Source organism: Scyliorhinus torazame, chromosome 5 (assembly GCF_047496885.1).
Source record: "Scyliorhinus torazame isolate Kashiwa2021f chromosome 5, sScyTor2.1, whole genome shotgun sequence".
Classification (NCBI taxonomy): Eukaryota; Metazoa; Chordata; class Chondrichthyes; order Carcharhiniformes; family Scyliorhinidae; genus Scyliorhinus; species Scyliorhinus torazame.
In genome coordinates, this window is record NC_092711.1 from 156,135,011 (window position 1) to 156,161,127 (window position 26,117).

At 45.8% G+C, this 26,117-nt stretch overlaps 2 protein-coding genes across 4 annotated transcripts; one reads left to right on the forward strand and one right to left on the reverse strand.

Moving 5' to 3' along the window:
• Positions 1 to 4,579: 4,579 nt before the first annotated feature.
• Positions 4,580 to 10,130, reverse strand: LOC140420225 (uncharacterized). Its single transcript, XM_072504254.1, has 2 exons — positions 9,931 to 10,130; positions 4,580 to 8,896 (listed from the first exon to the last, which is right to left on the reverse strand). The coding sequence occupies exon 2, from the start codon at positions 8,617 to 8,619 to the stop codon at positions 7,909 to 7,911; it is 711 nt and encodes a 236-aa protein (XP_072360355.1). The 5' UTR covers positions 8,620 to 8,896; positions 9,931 to 10,130; the 3' UTR covers positions 4,580 to 7,908.
• An 11-nt stretch (positions 10,131 to 10,141) lies between these two features.
• On the forward strand, positions 10,142 to 26,066 carry LOC140420224 (uncharacterized). Of its 3 annotated transcripts, none has more exons than XM_072504251.1 (3): positions 10,142 to 10,298; positions 11,526 to 11,745; positions 19,891 to 26,066. In XM_072504251.1, exon 3 carries the CDS (start codon positions 23,440 to 23,442, stop codon positions 24,250 to 24,252), a length of 813 nt encoding a protein of 270 aa, XP_072360352.1. In that variant the 5' UTR covers positions 10,142 to 10,298; positions 11,526 to 11,745; positions 19,891 to 23,439; the 3' UTR covers positions 24,253 to 26,066. The 3 variants fall into 3 exon arrangements, with proteins under 3 accessions (XP_072360352.1, XP_072360353.1, XP_072360354.1); XM_072504252.1 differs by lacking the exon at positions 10,142 to 10,298 and adding an exon at positions 10,334 to 10,434; XM_072504253.1 differs by lacking the exons at positions 10,142 to 10,298; positions 11,526 to 11,745 and adding an exon at positions 17,003 to 17,348.
• The last annotated feature ends 51 nt before the right edge of the window (positions 26,067 to 26,117 follow it).

Here is a 26,117-nt window from a genome sequence, read left to right on the forward strand (position 1 = left end):
GACTGGGCGTTAAAACCCCGAAAATTCTATTCCCGAGTGGAAGCCCTCCAATGTGCGGCTGCCTCCCGCCCGCCGTCACCGGAAGTCCCATGTGCAGGTTAGGTTAAAGGGTTATTGGAATAGGGCGGTGTGGAGAGCTCTTTCATAGGGTGGGTGCAGACTCGATGGGCCAAATGGCCTCCTTTTGCACTGCAGGGATTCTACGAACATTACAATTAAACAATACCCGTAACTGCTATCTTTATCTCCACTCAAACAAACTCATCTCAGGTCAAAATCCACCTTTAAATACAGTTAGCAGACCCAGGCATACTTGCTTAATAGATACCCCACTTTGAGAAAGAGATATCCTTCAGCTACCAGCTGCAGATTCTTGCCCGTCTCAAACTAGAACAAAGAACAAAGAAATGTACAGCACAGGAACAGGGCCTTCGGCCCTCCAAGCGCGTGCAGACCATGCTGCCCGACTAAACTACAATCTTCTACACTTCCTGGGTCCATATCCCTCTATTCCCATCCTATTCATGTATTTGTCAAGATGCCCCTTAAATGTCACTATCGTCCCTGCTTCCACCACCTCCTCCGGTAGCGAGTTCCAGGCACCCACTACCCTCTGCGTAAAAAACTTGCCTCGTACATCTACTCTAAACCTTGCCTCCCTCACCTTAAACCTATGCCCCCTAGTAATTGACCCCTCTACCCTGGGGAAAAGCCTCTGACTATCCACTCTGTCTATGCCCCTCATAATTTTGTAGACCTCTATCAGGTCGCCCCTCAACCTCCGTCGTTCCAGTGAGAACAAACCAAGTTTATTCAACCGCTCCTCATAGCTAATGCCCTCCATACCAGAAAACATTCTGGTAAATCTCTTCTGCACCCTCTCTAAAGCCTCCACATCCTTCTGATAGTGTGGCGACCAGAGTTGAATACTATACTCCAAGTGTGGCCTAACTAAGGTTCTATACAGCTGCAACATGACTTGCCAATTCTTATACTCAATGCCCCGGCCAATGAAGGCAAGCATGCCGTATGCCTTCTTGACTACCTTCTCCACCTGTGTTGCCCCGTTCAGTGACCTGTGGACCTGTACTCGTAGATCTCTCTGACTTTCAATACTCTTGAGGGTTCTACCATTCACTGTCTATTCCCTACCTGCATTAGACCTTCCAAAATGCATTACCTCACATTTGTTCGGATTAAACTCCATCTGCCATCTCTCTGCCCAAGTCTCCAAACAATCTAAATCCTGCTGTATCCTCTGACAGTCCTCATCGCTATCCGCAATTCCACCAACCTTTGTGTCATCTGCAAACTTACTAATCAGACCAGTTACATTTTCCTCCAAATCATTTATATATACTACAAACAGCAAAGGTCCCAGCACTGATCCCTGCGGAACACCACTGATCACAGCCCTCCAATTAGAAAAGCATCCTTCCATTGCTACTCTCTGCCTTCTATGACCGAGCCAGTTCTGTATCCACCTTGCCAGCTCACCCCTGATCCCGTGTGACTTCACCTTTTGTACTAGTCTACCATGAGGGACCTTGTCAAAGGCCTTACTGAAGTCCATATAGACAACATCCACTGCCCTACCTGTATCAATCATCTTTGTGACCTCCTCGAAAAACTCTTATCAAGTTAGTGAGACACGACCTCCCCTTCACAAAACCATGCTGCCTCTCACTAATACGTCCATTTGCTTCCAAATGGGAGTAGATCCTGTCTCGAAGAATTCTCTCCAGTAATTTTCCTACCACTGAAGTAAGGCTCACCGGCCTGTAGTTCCCTGGATTATCCTTGCTACCCTTGCTAAACAAAGGAACAACATTGGCTATTCTCCAGTCCTCCGGGACATCACCTGAAGACAGTGAGGATCCAAAGATTTCTGTCAAGGCCTCAGCAATTTCCTCTCCAGCCTCCTTCAGTATTCTGGGGTAGATCCATCAGGCCCTAGGGACTTATCTACCTTAATATTTTTTAAGACGCCCAACACCTCATCTTTTTGGATCTCAATGTGACCCAGGCTATCTACACACCCTTCTCCAGACTCAACATCTACCAATTCCTTCTCTTGGGTGAATACTGATGCAAAGTATTCATTTAGTACCGCGCCCATTTCCTCTGGCTCCACACATAGATTCCCTTGCCTATCCTTCAGTGGGCCAACCCTTTCCCTGGCTACCCTCTTGCTTTTTATGTACGTGTAAAAAGCCTTGGGATTTTCCTTAACCCTATTTGCCAATTACTTTTCGTGACCCCTTCTAGCCCTCCTGACTCCTTGCTTAAGTTCCTTCCTACTTTCCTTATATTCCACACAGGCTTCGTCTGTTCCCAGCCTTTTAGCCCTGACAAATGCCTCCTTTTTCTTTTTGACGAGGCCTACAATATCTCTCGTTATCCAAGGTTCCCGAAAATTGCCGTATTTATCCTTCTTCCTCACAGGAACATGCCGGTCCTGAATTCCTTTCAACTGACACTTGAAAGCCTCCCACATGTCAGATGTTGATTTACCCTCAACATCCGCCCCCAATCTATGTTCTTCAGTTCCCGCCTAACATTGTTATAATTAGCCCTCCCCCAATTTAGCACATTCATCCTAGGACCACTCTTATCCTTGTCCACCAGCACTTAAACTTACTGAATTGTGGTCACTGTTCCCGAAATGCTCCCCTACTGAAACGTCTACCACCTGGCCGGGCTCATTCCCCAATACCAGGTCCAGTACCGCCCCTTCCCTAGTTGGACTGTCTACATATTGTTTCAAGAAGCCCTCCAGCTGTTTAAACTGCCAGCCTAAGACTTCTCATGCCTATCCCCAGTTAGGTATTTAATTGAACTGTACTGCGAGCACATCCTGATCTAAAACTGAATTAATAAACTGAAAAGCCCAGCACCTGACTGCTTCATCCCCTCCCATTAACTATATCATCATTACTAAGCTAAACACAATGTCTCAAATTTTTTAAAATTCGCTCTTGGGATGTGGGCGTCACTGGCTCGGCCAGCATTTGTTGCCCACCCCTAATTGACCTTGAACTGAGTGACTTACTCGGCCATTTCAGTGGAAGGGGGGGGGGGGGTGCAGTTAGCAGTCAACCACTTCGCTGTGAGGGTCTGGAGTCACATGTAGGCCACACATGGTAAGGACGGCAGATTTCCTTTCCTGAAGTACATTCGTGAACCAGGTGAGTTTTTACGACAGTTAAATCCAGCCCCCTTCTCCACAGGTCATAGCAATAATTTAAACATCTAACTCACCCACAAAACTGGCCAATTTGATAATGTTACTCCCAGGCTTCTTTCAGTAATCACAGAAAAAGTGATTTATTGTAAAATAATCTTTTTTAAAAACAAGTTATAAAGCTGGTGAACATACAAGTTGTAGTTTCAAAGTGTAACAATTAACCCCTTTTTCTAAAATTACAGATACTCGTACACTGCCAGACACGCTTATGGGCCTGGGTTTAGAAAACTCCAAAGTATGTCATGGAGTTTACCTGACTGTAGAAGCCAGGTATTTCGAATACAACTAGTATAGGTAAAAGATAGCTGTTTAAGCATAGATATTAAGCCCCAGTTTTAAATACCCACTTATACAGCATAATTCACTGTTACTGAGGTCCGTTGTTCTGGCAAATGCATATTTTCAAAGTCAGTATGACATTAAAACAGCACAGTTGCAAGACAATTTGACACTGCTCGTGCTAATTGTCAAGGACAAGGACTGAATACATAGCAACATGAAGACACCATTGTTCAGAATGCAGATAACAGCTAGGTCAGAAAAGCTAATGTTGCACATTGAAGATGGACAGCTTGCCATCAAATCAAATGTGTTTGAGTCTAACCCAAACCAATTAGGATTATATTGGGGTGTGATTAGATGACTTAAGACAGATATGAAAGTGTATAACTGAAAAGTTTCCGCCCGCCATTTTAGTGTTGTCTTTGGTGTGTTGTCTTTTGTGTTGTCTGTCCTTAATTTCTGTCTTTGTGTTGTGTTGTCTTTCTGTTAGTTTAGTCAGTTTAGCTGAAGATTAGCTTTCTCTCTCTCTTCATGTTTCATTGCCAGACTTTGACCGATTAAAAAGTTACTTTCGAGCTGTCTGCCTAAGCAAAAAAGATAATGTCTGTAATTCTCTGAAAGCTTCGAATTGTCTACGAATTGCCTTTTAAATGACTTTCAAATTGTAATCAAGTGACTACAAATAAAACAATTATTTTTGGCACCTGAGAAGTTTTAACTGAAATTTCTGCTGAGTTCCAGTATTCGCAAAGTGCTACTGATAACCGAATAGCAGAAATGATATAAATTCCTTCAACTTTACACAGTCGAATAATACAAGGAATCGAACAACTTGGCATAGTCCAGAAATATTACAAATCTTACAACTTGTCGTATTGCGCCAGGACTTTGATTCATCAACTAATCTTCCCCCAAACTTGGCGTAGTTCGACAAGTTAAGATCCCATAAATGACAGATTCCTACATTCCTGACCCACAACTTTTATTAGATTTTGGTTATGAGGAGCACAAGGGCCCACTTTCCAGGTGTGATGCAACAGAGACTTTAAGTATTTTTAAACAAAACAATGTTTATTCTATGAATTCAGTTCACATTTTATAAACACACAGTAAACATTTTATCAACTACCAACACAAATACCCCCGCAGACACGGTACTCTATATGTAACCCTTAAAAACTTTCCTAATAACATCCATCAGCCAAACACCCCTTTTAACAAAGCAGTAGGTCTAAATTCTTTACACAAGACAGTTATCACTTTTAAATTATCAAGTGATCTGGGTACCTTTTAACATAGAGAGAGAGAGAGACAAAATGAACCTTCCTGGTCTGATTCAGCTTTCAACTGCCTAAAACAAAGGTAAGACACAAAGCCACAAACAGCTTCCAGCTCAAAACGAAAGTGAAAGTCAGACACAACCCAGCTCCACCCACACAATGACATCACTGCAGCTAGTTCGTAAACACCCATTTCTTAAAGTTTCACTCCCATGATACAATCCAACACCTATTTCTTAAAGGTATATTCCCATGACACTCTCACACAAACAAAAAACATAACAGAACACATTCACCTGCAGAAGCTGGGGCCTGAGAACATTCATTTAAAAGGATAAAACTCGGAAGGATCTTGGTGCTGCTGATCTGACTAAATTCTGTCAGGTTAGAGTTGGAAGTTCTATTTATGGTGAAACAGGCGTTGATGACTTTTATTTATCACACTTTTACAGACTTTCAAAAAAAAAAGGGGAGTTATTCTGATGAGACATTTTGGATGAAAGATGAACTCACTCGAGACCGAATGTAACACAAAGGTGGGAGGAAGAGAGAGACTTCTTCTTGCAGCCGGCTGCCGAGGTGCACACTCTCTGTCCCGAGAGTTTTAAATAATGAAAATGTTCACAGAATACTTCTCTCAGGCCTGGAGTTTGTTAACCAACCAGGAAAAGTCTTTCGCCCGGCAACAGCAGTTCTTTGTTAACTTGGATATACAAAGCTTCTCTTTGCTGTCCAGGTGTCCTCCACTGGACCCGTGTTGATGGGTATATTGACCCGCGCTTTATGAAGAACGCTACCTTCCCAGCCTCGGGTTAATCTTGCTTCAGGAGGGAGAATGTCCCACACTCAATTTCTATCAAAGGTGGGTTCCTCACAAAATTCAGTCCAAAGTTTTAAAATGTAACCTTTAAAAGAGTTTTCCTGATAATACCATAGCTTCACAATGCAACATTTTAATTATTTTTAAAAACAATTTCCTTTCCCTCCATCCATTTGGGGCTGTTTAGCACAGGGCTAAATCGCTGGCTTTGCAAGCAGACCACAGCACGCCAGCAGCACGGTTCAATTCCCGTAACAGCCTCCGCAAACAGGCGCCGGAATGTGGCGACTAGGGGCTTTTCACAACAACTTCATTTGAAGCCTACTTGTGACAATAAGCGATTTTCATTTCATTTTTCATTTTAATTTCAATGGCACCAGCTTGAAGATCACCTGATGCATTAAAATATTTTCAATTGTATATTGAACAATAAAACACCATAACTTCCCCTTAAATAAATAAATACATTTTAAATACATTTTCTCGCTGTGAGGATTCCAAGTAATTAGGAAAGCTAACAGAATATTGTTTATTGCAAGGAGACTGGATTACAAGAGTAGGGAGGTTGTGCTTCAGTTATACAGGGCACTGGTGAGACCACACCTGGAGCACTGTGGACAGTATCGGTCTCCTTATTTAAGGAAAGATGGAAATGGTCTACAAGCAATTCAGAAGAATGGGCGGCTTGTCTCATGAGGAAAGGTTGGACAGGTTCCGATTGTATCCACTGGAATCTAGAAAAGTAAGAGGTGAGTTGATCAAATATTTAAGATCCTGAGGGGTTTTCATCGGTGGATGTGGACTGTTTAAAAATAAGTTATCGATCATTTAAGACAGAGATGAGGAGAACCTTTTTCTCTCTCAGAGGGTTGTGAGTCTTTGGAACTCTTTTCCTCAAAGGGCAGTGGAAGCAGAGTCTTTGAATATTTTGAAAGCAGAGCTGGATAAATTCTTGACCAGCAAGAGGATGAACAGGGGCAGCAGGAATTTGGAGTTGACGTTAAAATCAGATCAGATGAATGGTGGAACAGACTCTCGTGGCCAAACTCCTAGTTTGTATGTTTATTTTTATTCGATCATAGGATTGGGCATCACTGGCTGAGCCAGCATTTATTGCCCATCCCTAATTACTCTTGAACTGAGTGGCTTGCTAGGTCATTTCAGAGGACATTTTAAGAGTCAATCACGTAGGGCAGCACGGTGGCGCAGTGGGTTAGCACTGCGGCATCATGGCGCCGAGGTGCCAGGTTCGATCGCGGCTCTGGGTCACTGTCCGTGTGGAGTTTGCACATTCTCCCCGTGTTTGCGTGGGTTTCGCCCCCACAGCCAAAAGATGTGCAAGCTAGGTGGATTGGCCACGCTAAATTGGCCCTTAATTGGAAAAGAAATATGAATTGGGCACTCTACATTAATTTAGAAAAAAAAAGAGTCAATCACGTTGCTTGGGTCTGGAGTCACATGTAGGCCAGACCGGTTAAGGACAGCAGATTTCCTTCCCTGAAGGACATTAGTAAACCAGGTGGGGGGTTTTACAACAACTGACAATGATTTCATGGTCATCATTCAACTTTTAATTCCACACTTTTTTTTATTGCAATCAAATGTGCTCATCTGCTGTGGATTTGAACCCGAATCCCCAGGGCATTATCTGGGTCTCTGGATTACTAGCCCAGTGACAATACCAATATGCCACTGCCTCCCCTCTATTTTATATGTTCCACTGCCTTCTTGCACAGACTGACTGCCTCCCCTGTCAGATCCTGCAGCTGCTTCACACCTCTTTCCAAGCTCACTGTTCAAGCTGACCGCCTTCGGCTCACTGTCTTTCAGCGTGGGGACCACCGAAGGTTTCGAGCTCCAAGCTAGGAAAATCATCCAGCCTCCTCTTCTCTTGCACAAACTGCAAATGAACTGTAAATTACACAGGACCAAATCAGCAATAATCTTCTGTGAGAAACACCCAGATAAATTAAACAAAAGAACCTTCCGAATCCCCACAGACCATTTCCATGCCAATGTGGCACAATTGGGAGGTTCCAAACATAAAAGCACAGTCAGTATATTCTGTCTTCAAAATATCCCTTGATTCGGTGATCCATGTGAAACATGTAGCTATATTTTTGCTGTAAGTCGCAAAGTACATCAAACCATTTGAAGCAAAGTTGTGAGACTGGTCAGTCCAACTGCAAGAAGCCCTCTGACTCTCCCTATTCATTAACTGACAGAATGAACATGGTTCAGTCATGGATGTGATTAACAGCATAATCGAACACCTCTAATCACTTGTGAACTCGTTGGTGTTTCTGCAGGCATATTAACTGAGTGAATCCCTTCTCACACTCCGGGCAGGTGAATGGCCTCTCCCCGGTGTGAAGTCGCCGATGTGTGAGTAGGTTTGAGAACTGAGTGAATCCCTTCCCACACTGAGAGCAAATGAATGGCCTCTCGCCAGTGTGAACTCGCTGGTGTGCCAGCAGATGTGATGAATCACAGAATCCCTTCCCACACTTGGAGCAGGTGAAAGGCTTCTCCCCTGTGTGAACTCGCTGGTGCTTCCACAGGTTGGATGGATCAGTGAATCCCTTCCCACATGCAGAACAGGAGAACAGCCTCTCCCCGGTGTGAACTCGCCGGTGTATCTGAAGGCTGGACAACCGACTGAACCCCTTCCCACACTCAGAACAGGTGAATGGTCTCTCTCCAGTGTGAACTCGCTGGTGTGTCTGCAGGTTCCATGAATGAGTGAATCCTTTCCCACAGTCAGGGCAGGTAAACCGCCTCTCTCCGCTGTGAACTCGCTGGTGCGTCTGCAAGATGGATGACCTACTGAACCCCTTCGCACACACAGAGCAGGTGAACGGCCTCTCCCCAGTGTGGCTGCGTCGATGAATCTCCAGATCAGAAGGGGCACGAAATCCCTTCCCACAATCACCACATTTCCACGGTTTCTCCATGGTGCAGGTATCCTTGCGATTTTTCAAGCTGAACATTCAGTTGAAGCCTTGTCCACACAGAGAACATGGGTATGGTCTCTCCTCACTGAATGGTGTGATAATATTTCAGCTTGTTTAAATGGCGTAAGCTCTTTCCACAGTCAGTGCACTGATGTTTGAAATTGTTTAAAGCAGACAGAACAAACAAATATTTCTCCTTCTAGATTCAAAGGTTGAAGATATTCAGGGCCTGATGAATCAAGTGACTCTGTCAAATACTCACATGACATTTGTTTGGAGAATTGTGTCTATAGGATATCCAACTTCTGGTATACTGTAAAAGGAGTTTACAAAAGTTAGCACCGGCAGTAAAGGATAGAAATTCAAAACAGACAATTCCAGTTTCTATGGAAGTCTTTCCTCTCATTCCCCAAAAGCTGTAAATCTCCGGCCAACATAATCCCTCCATTCTCACTTTGCTGAATCTAATATTCATCCTCCCAATTCTCTTGAAGGTGCTGATTCAAACTGATTGACAGATTCATGGTCACCGAGTCCTGTTTCAGTTGGTGAAGGTACAGGGATTTGTGAGAAAGATATCTACTTAGGCAGCGATTTATTTGACTTTGAACTTGCTGCCTATGAGGGTAAACATTTAGATATGATCAATAATTTCAAAATATGATTGCATGTGCACTGCAAGGAAATGCACTTGCAGGGTTACATAACAAACCAATTTGAGCTGTTGAATGGGGGCTTTCTGTACTGTAATGAACCTATGACTGGAAATAATTAACAGTTACAATACTATATTATAAGACTAGAAATACTAATGAATGTACATTATCCATAACCATAAATAATATATCTCATATATCCAAAGATGTGCAGGTTAGGTGGATCGGCCATGCTAAATTGCCCCTTAGTGTCCAATGGTTGTATGAGGTTATGGGGAGTGGGTGGGGGACTGGGCCTGGGTAGGGTGCTCTTTGGGAGGGACGGTGCAAACTCGATGGACTGGATGTCCTCCTTCTGCACTTTAGGGATTCTATGAATGTGTACCACATAACAGCATCAGATATCTCTCTGTCCATATTAAATGTCAGCCATCTCCTGGGAAAACCAGCCCTTTAATTGTGAACATTAGGAAAGAGACCATCCTTTTAGCCAGACAAATAAATGTGTCAAGCTGAGGGAGCAAAGGATGTCAATGTCTTTAAGATAGAGAGAGAGACCTGGGCCAACCTTTCCAGAGTCTGCACCCTCCCTGGATTCACTTCCTTTCCCTTCAGTTGCTGCAAGTGACCAATTGAAGGTCAGAATGAGAAAATAAATGGAAAGGGGGAGAAAAGAAAGTGTTTTACTCACAGATGTTGTAGACAGGAGGACGTTTCCGTCTGCGTGAACTTCAACCTTCAATTGCACAGAACCCACGTTCTGATTGGCTGCTGGGTCAGAATCCTTCCGGTACTCCTCTCTTTGGTCAATACCTCAGCAGAAAGGTCAGGGTTGGGTGTTCCCCGCGCATGCGCAACGCCTCTCCCTTAGACATGGGCAGGGCCGGGGAGAACACTGAGCGGCTTCTCGCTCTGGCCGTCAGCTGGTTGCCTGGAAGCCTTGTCTCGTGGATGTCCGAGGAGGGGTGGGGTGGGGCTCGCGTGACCGCGCGCCGGGCCTGCGCACTGGAACCCGGAGACGTCACCGAGGAACAGAGTGATTCCTACTGGCTGATTGAGGTAGTGCTCCATTGTGACGTTTCAATGAGCTGGAGGTTGAAACTTCCTCCTCTGTGAAACATCTGGGAGGAAATCAATGTTTCCCCAGGAGATGGCTGATATTTAAATGGACATTTTGCTACCATGGGGCATTGATGTGTGTTATAATGTACTTTTTATTCATGGTTCTCCTCGTAGCATTATTTTCTTCTTTAGTAAAGTGCTGTATTTTTAATCATAGAATCCCTTTGTGCAGACGGAGGCCATTCGGCCGATCACGTCCGCACCGACCCTCTGCTAAGGCCACCCTTCCTCGGCCCCAAACCCCGCCCAATCCCCGTAACTCCTCCTAGCCTTTGGACATTAAGGGACAATTTAGCATGGCCAATCGACCTGACCTACACATCTTTGGACTGTGTCACCCAAGGCTGGAATTGAACCTGGGACAGTGGCGTTGTGAGGCAGCAGTGCCAACCACTGTGCTAGCCATTCTTTTCTCCTTCTTTCCATTTCTTTTCTCATTCTACCTTTCCATTTATTTCCAAGCATAGAGGCATTTAGACAGAGAAGGAGTCCCTTTGGTAACTCGAGTCTGTACCAATGCAGAGCAACCCAGTCAGTCCCATTCACCCTCTATATGAAAAATGAAATGAAAATCGCTTATTGTCACAAGTAGGCCTCAAATGAAGTTACTGTGAAAAGCCCCTAGTCGCCACATTCCGGCGCCTGTTCGGGGAGGATGGTACGGGAATTGAACCATGCTGCTGGCCTGCCTTGGTCTGCTTTCAAAGCCAGCGATTTAGCCCTGTGCTAAACCAGCCTCTATATCCCCCATTCCCCTGCAGTATTTCTCCTTCAATCACCTATCGAATTTCACTTGAAACACATTGATCATCTTCACTTTGTCAACTTTAGGCAATAAGTTCCAGGACATGATTATGTTCTGCCCAAAGTAGGTTCTTCCTCTCCTCACTCATGTGTCACGTAATTCAGTATTGTACATTGGATAAAATTTTCAGTAGGCATGGATTTGTTGATCAGTATGAATTAGCACATTGAGGAGAATTGGGAGGGTGTATACTAGGTACAGCAGAGTGAGAACTGAATGGGGCGGGATGGGTTTTTGGGATGGAGATGGTCAACTTTTGGGGAACGAAAGAAGAAAAGAGTTCTATAGGAAATTGAATTGTTTGTTCTGAATTTCTATCCTGTACTGTCAGTGATAACATTTGTAAACTCCTTTTGCAGGATAGAGGAAGCAGATGATTTGCAGACACAAATCTCAACAAACGTCACATCAAGATCTTGCAGAACTGCTCAATTCTACAGGACATGAATGTCATCGGCAAAGGGCTGGAAGGGAACTGAGGTGTTTGAACTGCTGCAGTGTTCACGTTAAAAATACTTTTGTTTTTGCACTAGATTTGTAATGCCTTCTGTATCGATCCTGGAGCTGCCGCGTATTTTTGTAAGTTAAAGTTTGCATTTGTACTGGTGGGGGATGGAGGTGTGAATTTTCAATGTGGGGCCTTTCTTGTCTTTTTGTTTCTTTCGGTTAATTGGGCTGGGAATGTTTTTTCTCTTGCATATGTGTATCCGAGCGGGGTAGGGGGGAAACAATAGGTGGGAAAATGTTTGGTGCCATGGGCTGGTGCTGCCAAGCTAGCTGGGCTGGCTGGCTCACGGAAGCGCAGTGGGATATGGGTGAGCAGATGTTATGCTTGTTGAAGGGGGCTGTTTTTACTGTGCTGTTACTGGGGGGAGGGGGGAATTGCTCTGCTGATGGGGGAGGGACTGTTGCTGGGGGACAAAAGGGAGGTCGCGGACGGAAGCTGCCTGGGGGTGGGCCTGCGGGTGCGTGGGGTGCAAGCTGGACACTGGCCTAAGAAAGGTAATGGTTGATCGGTGCGGTGGGGGTGGGGGGGGGAGGGGGGGGGGGGCGGGAAGGGAAGCACCTCCACCAGTCTGATCACGTGGAACATTAGAGGGCTTAATGGGCCAGTTAAGAGGGCACACGTGATCGCGCGAGGGGATTGAAGGCGGATGTGGCAATGTTACAGGAGACGCATCTTAGGGTAATCAATCAGACTAGACTAAGGAAGGGTGAGTCACGCAGGTATTGCATTCGGGGCTGGACTCTAAGACTAGAGTGGTCGTGATTCTAATTAATAAGCGAGTGTCATTCGAGGTGGGAAGAATAGTTGCGGATATGGGAGGTCAGTACATCATGGTTAATGGGAAGCTGGAAGGACTGCCATTCCTGGGTACTCGTGAATGTCTACGCGCCAAACTAAGATGATGTGGAGTTTATAAGGAGGATGTTGGGAAGATCCCGGACCTGGCCTCATGGACTGGTCATGGGGGGACGGACTTCAACACAGTCATTGACCCAAGGCTAGACCGATCGAGCTCAAGGACGGCAGGGTGCCAGCAATGGCAAAGGAGCTAGAGGGGTTTATGGAGCAGATGGGGAGAGTGATACAAATATAGGTGGCGGGGCAGGTAGTATTGAGGAGGTGGGGAGGCTGCAGAAAGATTTAGACAGTTTAGGAGAGTGATCCAAGAAATGGCTGATGAAATTCAACGTGGGCAAGTGCGAGGTCTTGCACTTTGGAAAAAAGAGTAAAGGCATGGACTATTTTCTAAACGGTGACAAAATTCATAATGCTGAAGTGCAAAGGGACTTGGGAGTGCTAGTCCCAGGATTCTCTAAAGGTAAACTTGCAGGTTGAGTCCGCAATTAAGAAAGCAAATGCAATGTTGTCATTTATCTCAAGAGGCTTGGAATATAAAAGCAGGGATGTACTTCTGACGCTTTATAAAGCACTAGTTAGGCCCCATTTAGAATACTGTGAGCAATTTTGGGCCCCACACCTCAGGAAGGACATACTGGCACTGGAGCGGGCCCAGCGGAGATTCACACGGATGATCCCAAGAATGGTAGGCCTAACATGCGATGAACGTCTGAGGATCCTGGGATTATATTAATTGGAGTTTAGGAGGTTGAGGGGAGATCTAATAGAAACTTACAAGATAATGAATGGCTTAGATAGGGTGGACGTAGGGAAGTTGTTTCCAATAGCAGGGGAGACTAGGACCCGGGGGCACAGCCTTAGAATAAAAGGGAGTCACTTTAGAACAGAGATGAGGAGGAATTTCTTCAGCCAGAGAGTGGTGGGTCTGTGGAATTCATTGCCACAGAGGGCGGTGGAGGCTGGAACGTTGAGTGTCTTTAACACAGAAGTTGATAAATTCTTGATTTCTCGAGGAATTAAGGGCTATGGAGAGAGAGCGGGTAAATGGAGTTGAAATCAGCCATGATTGAATGGTGAAGTGGACTCGATGGGCTGAATGGCCTTGCTTCCGCTCCTATGTCTTATGGACCCATGGAGGTTTGGGCGGCCGAGAGTGAAGGAGTTCTCTTTCTACACACACGTACATAAAGTTTTCTCCCGGATCGACTTTTTCACCTTGAACCGGGTTTTACTAAGGGGGATAATGGACACTGAGTACTCAGTGATCACGGTCTCGGATCATGCCCTGCACTGGCTGGACTTACAGGTGAGCAAGGAGTGTGGCCAGCGTCCGCATTGGAGATTGGATGTCGGACTGTTAGCGGATGAGGAGGTGTGCGGACGGGTGAGGACATGCATCCAGAACTATCTGGAAGTTAATGACACGGGGGAAGTCTCGGCAGCAATGGTCTGGGAGGCACTGAAGGCGGTGGTCAGAGGGGAGCTGATTTCGATATGAGCCCACAGGGAGAAGGTAGATAGAGCAGAGACGGATCGACTGATAGGGGAAATACTTTAGGTCGACAGGAGATTATGCAGAGACCCCAGAGGCAGGGCTTTTAAGGGAATGACGGAGGCTACAGGCGGAGTTTGGCTTGCTAACTACAGGGAAGGCGGTGGAGCAGCTGAGGAAGGTGAGGGGGCGATATATGAATATGGAGAGAAGGCCAGCAGAAAGCTTGTGCAGCAGCTCAGAAAGAGGGGGGCAGCCAGGGAGATTGGGAAAATGAAGAACAGAGACCAGAAGTTGGTCAGCAGGGGTTAATAAGGTATTTAAGGAGTTTTATAACACGCTATCTGAGTCGGAACCCCCAGCCAGGCCGGAACGGATAAGGCAATTCTTAGGGGGGCTGAGGCTCCCGAAGGTGGACGGGGGGGCTGGTAGAAGGGCCCAGATCGGGATTGAAGAAATATCAGAAGGGCTGAAGGCCATGCAGTCGGGTAAAGCCCCAGGACCGGACGGGTACCCGGTGGAGTTTTATAAAACGTTCTCTGGGATGCTGGGGTCGCTGCCGATGAGGACATTTAATGAGGCAAGGGAGAGAGGGGGGCTTCCCCCGACAATGTCACAGGCTACGATCTCACTGATCTTGAAGCGGGAGAAGGACCCGGAGCTGTGCGGGTCCTACAGACCAATCTCCTTGTTAAATGTTGACTTCAAACTGTTAGCCAAACTTTTGTCCTCGAGGATCAAAGACTGCATTCCGGATGTGATTGGGGTGGACCAGACGGGATTTGTTAAGGACAGGCAGTTGGCAGCCAACCTTAGAAGACTGTTGAATGTGATCATGATGCCCCCAGAGGGAAGAAACGTAAAGGTAGTGGTCGCAATGGACGCAGAGAAGGCATTTGATCGGGTGGAATGGACCTATCTGTGGGAGGTGCTGTGGCGATTTGGGTTTGAACGGGGCTTCATCGACTGGGTTAGGCTGCTGTATCAGGCGCCTGTGGTGAGTGTACAGACAAACAGGTTGACATTGGGCTATTTTAGTCGGTGTGGGAGCGGGTAGAGGCAGCATCATGTAAGGGCACGAGTTTGGGGGCATTGGTAACGGCGCTTCTGCCGTTCCTGCTGGCATGGTACTCCACCAGCCCCGTGGTGATGGCGGCCCCGTGGTGATGGTGGCCCTGAGAGTCTAGGGGCAATGGAGGAAACATGTGGGTTTCCTCCAAGAGGGAGCATCCGTTTGGTCTCCAATCTGCAATAATCATCGGTTTGCCCCGGGGAGGCTGGATGGAGGGTTTCGGAGATGGCAAAGAGCAGGGATTGAGAGGATGGGAAATCTGTTCATAGAGGGGAGTTTACCCAGCCTGAGGGAGTTGGAGGAGAAATTTGAATTGACGGGAGGGAATGAGTTCAGGTACCTGCAGGTGCGGGACCTCCTACACAGGCAGGTTTCAACCTTCCCACTCCTACCACCAAGGGGGATACAGGACAGGGTAGTTTCCAGAGTATGGGTGGGAGAGGGGAGGGTTTCGGACATTTACCAGGAACTAATGGGGTCAGAGGAAACGCAGACCGAAGAGCTGAAACACAAATGGGAAGAGGAGTTAGGAGGAGAGATAGAGGATGGTCTCTGGGCGGATGCATTGAGTAGAGTCAATGCTTCCACATCATGCACCAGGCTCAGCCTGATACAATTTAAGGTCGTTCACTGGGCACACATAACAGTGGCCCGGATGAGCAGGTTCTTTGGGATAGAAGATTGGTGCAGAAGGTGTGCGGGAGGACCAGATAACCATGTCCATATGTTCTGGACATGCCCGAAGCTCAGGGGATTCTGGCAGGGGTTTGCGGATGTCATGTCCAAGGTGTTAAAAACAAGGGTGGCACCGAGTCCAGAGGTTTGCGATTTTCGGAGTGTCGGAGGATCCGGGAGTCCTGGAGGAGAAAGAGGGAGACATTCTGGCCTTTGCCTCCCTGGTAGCCCGGAGACAGATACTATCAGCTTAGAGGGACTCAAAGCCCCCGAAGTCAGAGACCTGGCTCACTGACATGGCTAGCTTTCTCTGTCTGGAGAAAATCACATTCGCCCTGAGAGGGTCAATGTCAGGGTACGTCCGGAGGTGGCAGGCGTTCGTCGACTTTGTTAGAGAAAATTAACCATCAGCAGAGAAGGGGGTGGGGGGGGAGCCGGTTTAGCTCAGATTAGTGTGTAAGAAAGGTGGGACCTGTGAGGGAGGAAGACGGTCTTTGCACTATGTTTATATTTGTATGTACACTGTTTCTTATGTTATTGTTACAAAATCACAAATACCTCAATAAAATGTTTTATATAAAAAGAGAGAGAAAGCGTTGGGCCAACCTTTCCGGAGTCTGCACTCTTCCTGGAATCACTTCCTTTCCCTTCAGTTGCTGCAAGGGACCAATTGAATGAGAAAAGAAATGGAAAGGGGGAGAAAAGAAAGTGTTTTACTCACAGATGTGGGCAGCATGGTAGCATTGTGGGTAGCACAATGCTTCACAGCTCCAGGGTCCCAGGTTCGATTCACGGCCTGGGTCACTGTCTGTGCAGAGTCTGCACATTCTCCCCATGTGTGCGTGGGTTTCCTCCGGGTGCTCCGGTTTCCTCCCACAGTCCAAAGATGTGCAGGTTAGGTGGATTGGCCATGCTAAATTGCCCTTAGTGTCGGGTGGGGTTACTGCGTTATGGGGATAGGATGGCGGTGTGGACCTTGGGTAGGGTGCGCTTTCCAGTACAGACTCAATGGGCCGAATGGCCTCCTTCTGCACTGCAAATTCTATGTTGGAGACAGGAGGAAGTTTCAGTCTGTGCGAAGCTCAGTACCATTCACACAAATCCCGCGCTCTGATTGGTTGACCCTCTCGGTTTCCCATTGGTCAAAACCTCAGCAGGAAGGTCAAGGGTGGGTTGTCCACTGCACACGCGCACTTTCCCCTCTCCCTTGGACATGCGCAGTGCCGGGGCAGATCACCGAGCGGCATCTCGCTTTGGCCGGAGCCGTCAGCCAGTTGCCTGGAAACCTTGTCTCGAGGAGGTGGAACGACGGGTGGGGGCGAAGCTCCAGTGTCCGCGCGCCCAGCCTGAGCATTGGAACCCCGAGACGTCACCGCTGAGTAGTGTGATTTCTATTGGCTGATTCGGGCAGGGCTCCATTGTAACGTCATTATGACTCAGAGGGGTGTTCTCAGTACACACTGTCCCATTGGGAGCGCTGTACGGAGCTTCCTCCACTGTCTGTCCAACAGCTCCTCTGTCTCTGAGTGAAGATTGAGCTTCACACAGACTGAAACTTCCGCATGTTTCCATCATCTGTGAGTAAAACACTTTCTTTTCTCCCCTTTCCATTTCTTTTCTCATTCTGACCTTCAATTGGTCACTTGTTTAAATCCTCAGGCCCAGTTGAGATATTTCCCAGGCTGCTGTGAGATTGCAGAGGCTCAGACAATAATTTTCAAATCTTCTCTGGCCAGCAGAGCTGGCCTCGGGGGTGCCCCCACGGTGGCCTGGCCCGTGATCGGGGTCCACCGATCGGCGGGCGGGCCTGTGCCGTGGGGGCACTCTTTTTCTTCCACCTTCGCCATGGTCTCCACTATGGCGGAGGCGGAAGAGACCTCCTCCACTGCGCATGCGCGGGGATGCCGTGAGCATCCGCTGATGCTCCTGCGCATGCGTTGCCCGGCGAAGTCCTTTCGGCGCCGGCTGGCGTGGTGCCAAAGGCTTTTCCTGCCAGCCGGCGTGGTGGAAATCTCTCCGGCGCAGGCCTAGCCCCTCAAGGTGAGGGCTTGGCCCCTAAAGGTGCGGAGAATGGCGCGATGCCGGATTGGTTCCCGCCACTCCATTACACCGGATTCCCCCGCCCCGCCGGGTGGGGGAGAGTTCCGGCCCATGTCTTACAACTTTGACCTGAATTCTTTGAGGAGGTGACTAGGTGTATAGATGAGGGTAGTGCAGTTGATGTAGTCTTCGTGGATTTCAATGAGGTTTTTGACAAGTCTCTCACGGGAGATTGGTCAAGATGGGACCCAGAGCAGTTGGCAATTTGGACCCAGAATTGACTGAGTGGCAGAGGGTGATGGTTGAAGGTTATTTTTGTGACTGGAAGCCCGTGTCCAGTGGTGTTCCACAGGGATCAGTGCTGGGCCTTTGCTGTTTGTAGTGTACATTAATGATTTGGATGTGAATGGAGGAGGTAAGATCAAGTAAGTTTGCAGATGACAGTCTGAAGTTCTTAGTTGGGGGATCATGATCGGCACAGGCTTGGAGGGCCAAAGGGCCTGTTCCTGTGCTGTACTTTTCTTTGTTCTCTGACACAAAAATTAGTTGTGTGATAAGTAGTGAGGTGGAAAGCCTTAGATTACAGGACCACATAGAAGAGCTGGTTAGATGGACAGAACAGTGGCAAACGGAATTTAACTTGAAAAGCGTGTGGTCATGCATTTTGGGAGGACTAACAAGACAAGGAAATATAATAAAATAATATTTTTTAGTGTCACAAGTAGGCTTACATTAACACAGCAATGAAGTTACTGTGAAAATCCCCCAGAAGACCACAGGACAGGTTGATCAGGTGGTTAAAAAGGGATATGGGATACTTGCTCTATTAGCTGAGGTATAGAATATAAGAGCAGGGAGGTTATGATGGAGCTGTATGAAACACTCGTTAGGCCTCATTTAGAGTACTGTGTGCAGTTATGATCGCCACACTCGAGGAACGATGTGATTGCACTAGAAAGGGTTCAGAGGAGACTCTCCAGGATGTTACCTGGGAGAAAAAAAGAGAGGCTGGTTAGGAGTTACTTTCCTGAGACCAGAAGAGGCTGAGGGGAGGTGTGATTGAGGTGTACAAATTTATGAAGGACTAGAGAAGGCCATTTTAGCCAGAGTCGATAAGAAGAATCCTTTCCCCTTACAGGTCAATAACCAGGGGGTGTAAATGTACGGTAAGGGCCAGAGGATTTAGAGGGTTTTGAGGGAAAACATTTTCACCAGAGGGTGGTGGGAATCTGAAACTCGCTCTCTGAAGGTGTGCGAGACGCGGGGACCCTCACAACAGTTAAGAAGCATTGAGATGAGCACTTGATTGGCCACAGCATACAAGGCTACGGACCAAGAGCTGGAAAGTGGGATTGGAATAGAGAGGTGCTTGATGGCTGGTGCAGAAATGATGGGCCGAAGGGCCTCTTTCTCTGCTGTAAACTCTCTGATTCTATGAGGACAGAGATGTGCTCCTACAGTGCAGACGGAGGCCATTCAGCCCATCGTGTCTGCACCAATCCTCCGAAAGAGCATCCCATCATATCCCCATAACCCCAGCTAACCTTTGTTGGACACTAAGGAGCAATTTATCACGGGCAATCCACCTAACCTGCACATCTGTGGATGTTGAGGTTCATCTGTCTCCACCTATAACTGGCTCCCTATTCAGCCCCACCGCTCCACGCTCACCACCCCCCAACAACAGTATAAATCTGACCCCATTTCCAGTTCTCTCTAACTTTGACAAAGAGTCATTGAGACTTGAAATGTTAGTTCCCTTTTCTGTCAGACTTGCTGAGGTTTTCTGTTTTGCTATATATTAAACACACACATCTGTCTGGCAGCCTCCATGAAGATTTTCATGTCTCGGTGTCCAGGACAGGAAACAGTGAGCATGGATCAGCCTGAATCAGCACCTTCAGGAGAATTGGGAGGATGAATATTAGATACAGCAGAGTAAGAATGGAGGGAGTGTGTGTGGGGAGGAGATTTTTGGGGCCTGAGAGAAGAAAATACGTTCCATGGAAACTCAAATTGTCTGTTCTGAGTTTGTATCCTGTACTGACAGTGGTAACTTTTTGTAATCTCCTTTTACAGGGTATCCGAAGATGAGGATTTACAGACAGAAATCTCAAACCCAAATTCACATCAAAATCTGACTGTCACTCAATTCATCGGGTGCTGAATATTATCGGTCTTTAAATCTAGGCGGACAAATGATTGTTTGTTCTGTTTACTTCAGAATGCTTTAACCATCAGTGTGAGTGGGAAAGCATCGAGACACACAAACACACCTGAGTGAGGCTGTCCAAGTGCACTGACTGGGGAAGGAGCTTTAATCGGTTACACAGCCTGAAAACACATTGCACCATTCACAGCAGGGAGAAACTGTCCTGTGTGAGCCTTCAACTGATTGTCTAGCCTTCAGAGACACCCGCACCATGGAGAAACGGTGGAAATGTGGGGACTGTGGGAAGGGATTTAGGTACCCATCTGCACTGGAAACTCATCGACGCATTCATGCTGGGACGAGGCCATTCAGCTGCTTAAAGTGTGGAAGAGAATTCAGTGATTCATCCAGTCTCAGGAGACATCAGCGAATTCACACAGGTGAGAAGCCATTCAGATGCTCTGTGTGTGGGAAGAGTTTCATTCAGTCATCCACCCTGCAGACACACCAGCGAGTTCACACCGGGGAGAAGCCGTTCACCTGTTCTGTGTGTGGGAAGGGATTCACTCACTTATTTGCACTGCAGAGACACCAGCGAGTTCACACCGGGGAGAGGCCTTTCACCTGCTCTGTGTGTGGAAAGGGATTCACTCAGTCGTCCAACTTGCTCAGACACAATGTCACTCACACCAATGAGAGACCCTTTAAATGCTCTGACTGTGGAAGGGGTTTCAAAAGCTCTCACGTACTGATGATCCACCAGCGCATTCACACTGAGGAGAGACCGTTCAGCTGCTCTCACTGTGCAAAGAGGTTTCGGACATCATCCACACTGCGGATACACCAGCAAGTTCACAAGTGATGATGGGTGTTGGATTCTGCTGTTATTGCTGCTGTTAATCATATCCAGGACTGAACCATGTTCATTCTGACACTTGGTGAAGGGGGAGGGTTGGAGGGTTTCTTACTGCTGGACTGGCCGTTCTCACAACTTTGCTTCCAGTGGGCTGATGCTCTTTGAGCCTGGGAGAGCACATTTCCACTGAAATGATCGACAAAAGATGATGAAGGACATTTATTTTATCCTGGATAGTAAATAGTGATTTTTTTTCCCCCCACTACAGGTAGATCTAAAATAAACACAGAAAGAACTGGAAAAACACAGCAGGTCTGGCAGCATCTGTGGAAATTGAAACTGAGTTAATGAATCACATCCAATGTAACTCTACTTCAGAACTAAAGAGAGGGAGAAATGTGATGGGCTTGATGCTGGTGAGAAAGGGGCAGGGTCAAGTAGAACAAAAGGGAAAGTCAGGGATTGGTTAGAGGGTGGGTGAGAGTAAATGATAAAAATTATCCTGGAACAAAAGGCAAAGGGAAGGGTAATGTGTGTTTTTTTATTTTAAAGTACCCAATTATTTATTTCCAATTTAGCATGGCCAATCCACCAAACCTGCACATCTTTTGGTTGTGGGGGTGAGACCCACGCAGACATGGGGAGAATGTGCAAACTCAACACAAGAGTAACCCGGGGATCGAACCCGGGTCTTAACACAAAGGGTCTTTCTGTGATTTGACCTGGCAGTCTCTAGCAGTTTACACAACTTGCAAAAATATGAACATTTTAAGTCTTATCTGATTAATTCCCAGTTAGTCAGCTTCTCTTAATCTCATGGTTAATATGATTCAGTCAATTACTCCCAATGATTTCTTATTAAAAACCCCTATCTGCCTCATCTATAGCTAATCCGAAAATCTGATTGTGGTGATCTCTATGTGTGCATGTACACAAGGGGTTAATGTGTCATCAGTAGCACCACATGACCACTAGAGGGCCGGACCAACAGGGGTATAAAAGGCAGCCACATTAGGGCTCTCTCTCTCTCTCTCTCTTGGGTGCACTGTGATCATAGCAACAGCAGACTAGTTTAGATGACCAGTGGAGTTACATACAGTTACCATAGTTAGATCTTGTTAACCTTATCACTAGTATCAAAGTTAAAGTAAAGAACTCATGTAAATATTGTTGTAGTCACTCAATAAACCTTTTGTTATTACTGGAAGAGTTCAAACCTTCTTCATTGGGATTCAGAATACCTCATCACTAAACAAGGATTGAGTAGCACATGTTACCTACCACACAGGGGACAAAACATGGTACCAGTCGAGTGGCTTTAACAGAACTAGTTAGATAAGGTTGACAAATCAAAATTTTCTTTACCTGTCAGTCTGGCCTCAATAAAAGTCGAGATGGATTTGCAGGTATAGCATTAGTTATTTTATTTGACTTGCAAGCCTGACTCAGTTCACAGCGGTACAAAACACATCCTGTTTTCTGTACCTCCGGAATCAAGTGAGTCTGTAGAACAAAGAAGGTTCTACTGATACATTCAAATGGCATCAAGTTTCACATACACGATTCCCATAGGTCATCCTATACCCCTCCTGACCTGGCCATACATCCTAATTGGCTCACTTCCAATCCCTTCCTCTGGCCCCTATTACCCAGCATCCTTTTCCCCTCCGTAGCTGGACACACCTCCTCCTTGCTTTGCCATGCGTTCTGAAATCCTTTGTCTGTGAACTCACCAGAATGAGACTGGCCTATCTCTACATTACAGTAACTAATATCTCTAAAACAATTATTTTATATCACATTCGTCAAGGTTAGACAAAAAGAGAAGACTGTGAAAGACTTCGCAGCAAATGAATCCTCGACGACTAACTATGGGACTCATTGGACCTCTAGAGCAGCTGGAAACAACCGGTAATTTAAGTTATGACTGGAAAAGATTTGAACAGATTTTCCAAATATTTATCGCAGCTAATGGTTTAAGCATGGTCTCTAGTGCAACAAAAATAGCACTACTACTCTAAATAGGAGGGCATGAAGCTAGAAAAATCTATAATTGCTTTAATTACTTAGAAGGTGAAGATGACACCAAAATAGAAGTAATACTCAAAAAATTTGATGAACACTGTAAGAGTCACTCTGGTGAGATGCTGGAAATATTTAACAATTGTCATAAATTCCAGAGAAACGGAGGGCCCATCACTGATTTTATTACAAATCTCAAGTTAATACCACAAGGCTGTGATTATGCTGATTTCAGAAACACTATGATAATGCATCAATTAAGTTCTGGATTATCTGATAAAAATTTGAGGGAAGAACTATCACAAAATAAGCATCTAACTCTAGAAACTGCTATACAAAAATGCCTTGCTTATGAACAAAAACAAAATCAATACTGTCAGTCTTTACAAACACAGAGTCAGTGTCGAGAAAAGAAAATCGGAAAAAACGGCGCCAAAACTTACCACGAGGCAAGGCAGGGTTGAAACAAAAGACTGTTCTGAGCGGCAGCCATCTTGTGAAAGGAGCCGCACATGCACAGTTGTGCAAAGAGAGCACAGTAAAGGAACCTCGAATTGCGCATGTGCGCTGGAGTCATACGCATGACTTCACAAGCGTCATGATGTCAGAGGACCAGGACCACGCCCATTTAAAAGGGAAATGCACGAAAATGAACAAAAAGAAATTTAAAGCTGTCAAACTCAATTTTCTTACCTCAAAAGACAGAACAATGCCCGAACTTACACCAGCAGTTGATAACTTTCACAACACCCTGGAACAAGCAGTCTGCACCACCCAAAGTGAAGAGCACAATGAAAAATCCGAAACCAAAGAAGATGATTTGTTCATTGAACATGAAGAGAACGATAACAACTCCGAACAAAAAGGGATGATTTGTCTATCGAACGATGCACACAATACTTCTCAGACATGGCTGAGTTATTCGGAGATCCTGATTACAGCATCAGCAACACTGTTGAAAAGCTCGGTTGAAAAGCTCAACACGACTCTTCTCATGGTAGATGAATCCAATACCATGGTGCCATGGCAGATCGTCAATACATTGGATGACAGCAATACCCAAGACGAAGACGACGCCCCACAGAGAGCACAGAACGACTGCATTGAGAGAGCACAGATTGACTTTACAGCGAGAACACTGCACGACTCCAGAGAGAGAGCGATGAAGGACTCCACAGAGAGAGCGATGAAGGACTCCACAGAGAGAGCGATGAAGGACTCCACAGAGAGAGCGATGAAGGACTCCACAGAGAGAGCGATGAAGGACTCCACAGAGAGAGCGATGAAGGACTCCACAGAGAGAGCGATGAAGGACTCCACAGAGAGAGCGACGCAAGTCTCCACAGACAGCTCGGTGACAAACTCAAAAAATGGAAGCAAGCAAACACTCCATAGCGAACGCCATGCATAAACAAGACCATAAAATCTATCCAGCTTATTTGAGCCACGAGAAGAAGACTATGAAAGTCTACCCAGCTCATTTAACCAACAAGAAGACACTGAATATCTACCCACTGTATGTGAGATGAAGAAATCAAGAAATCACAATTCCCATACAGGATGTGCAGGATCACAGCGAGACAGACACATCTCAGTTCGTCTGCACTGAAGCACTCAATAATTAGAGGACGGCTACTCACGAGTCCAGAGAGACCACGTCAAATGAAATTGTGAAGATTTTGACTCCAAAAGAGGAGCACCAAGAGTCCAGAGAGACCACGTTAATAGAAATCTTGAAGATTTTGACTCCAGAAGAGGAGCACCAAGAAATCAAAGATGATTCAAATGAACCAGAAATAACTCCAGAAGAGGAGCACAAAGAGATCGCAGATAATTCAAGTGAACCAGAAATGACTTTAGAAGAGGAGTACCAAGGAAACAAAGAAGAGGAATCAAATCCACCACAAATGACTGATGTCACCAACATCAGATCATTCCCACAATTCTCAAGAAGAAACGCTCAATGTAACAGATGCCACAAAGGACACTGACACCAATAACTGTGACAATGACTCACGTCATCCACACGGAACACTCATCGAGCGCAACAGGAACAACAACCGCAAGAAGCACAGCGGAAACAAGAACAACGATAGCAACATCAAAAACTACAAGCACAAGAACAAAAACTACAAGAACAACAAACACAACAAGAAGCATAACAAAAAAAGAAACAACGAGCACGACGAGAAAAACAACAAGAACAGAAACAACAAGCATGACGAAAACAACAACAAGAACAACAACAATGAAACAATGACCTGTACAACATGGTACAACTCTGCACATAAAGGACAATGCCACAGCACACTGCAAAACAATGGCAAGAGCACAAACATGCCATGGCAACAAATCTCACAAATTCACATTTGCTCCACAACAAACAAGCAAACCAGCCTTCAAGAAAGTTGCCATACAGAATTAATACCACAAACACAAAAAAAAGTCCAGGTCAGACAACAAAGATGTAACACAGAATTGCTACCACAAGCATAGAAAGAAAAGCATAAATCAGACAACAAAGTGATTCGACCATTCAAATACCTCATTGATGACTTCTTGGTTACTTAAACATAGGAACACTGATGACATTCACAAAGAAATAACAACATTAACATCACAACTTCAACAACAGAAGATGAAAGCAACTTGACCGAACAAACTCAAAGTATGGATTCCCACCAATTCTTTAAATTAAGACTGGACTCATAAATATTAATTGGCTTTGTATAATCGTCAATATCATCACAACTTGTACATAACGTCATTTGTCTACCTATTTTACGCAAGCAAAAAAAAAACTTGAGACTAAATGTACATTTGATGGACTAACTCATTGATTTTCTGTTATGCTTTTGCAAGCTGCATCCATTATGTTTTGTTCAATTTTCTTTACAACATACAGAAAATACGTAACACGAAAAAGAGGGGGATGTGGTGATCTCTATGTGTGCATGTACACAAGGGGTTAATGTGTCATCAGTAGCACCACATGATCACTAGAGGACCGGACCAACAGGGGTATAAAAGGGAGCCACATTGGGGCTCTCTCTCTCTCTCTTGGGTGTACTGTGATCATAGCAACAGCAGACTAGTTTAACTGGCCAGTGGAGTTACGTATAGGTACCATAATTAGATCTTGTTAACCTTAACACTAGTATCAAAGTTAAAGTAAAGAACTCATGTAAATATTGTTGTAGTTACTCAATAAACCTTTTGTTATTACTGGAAGAGTTTGAATCTTCTTCATCGGGATTCAGAATACCTCATCACTAA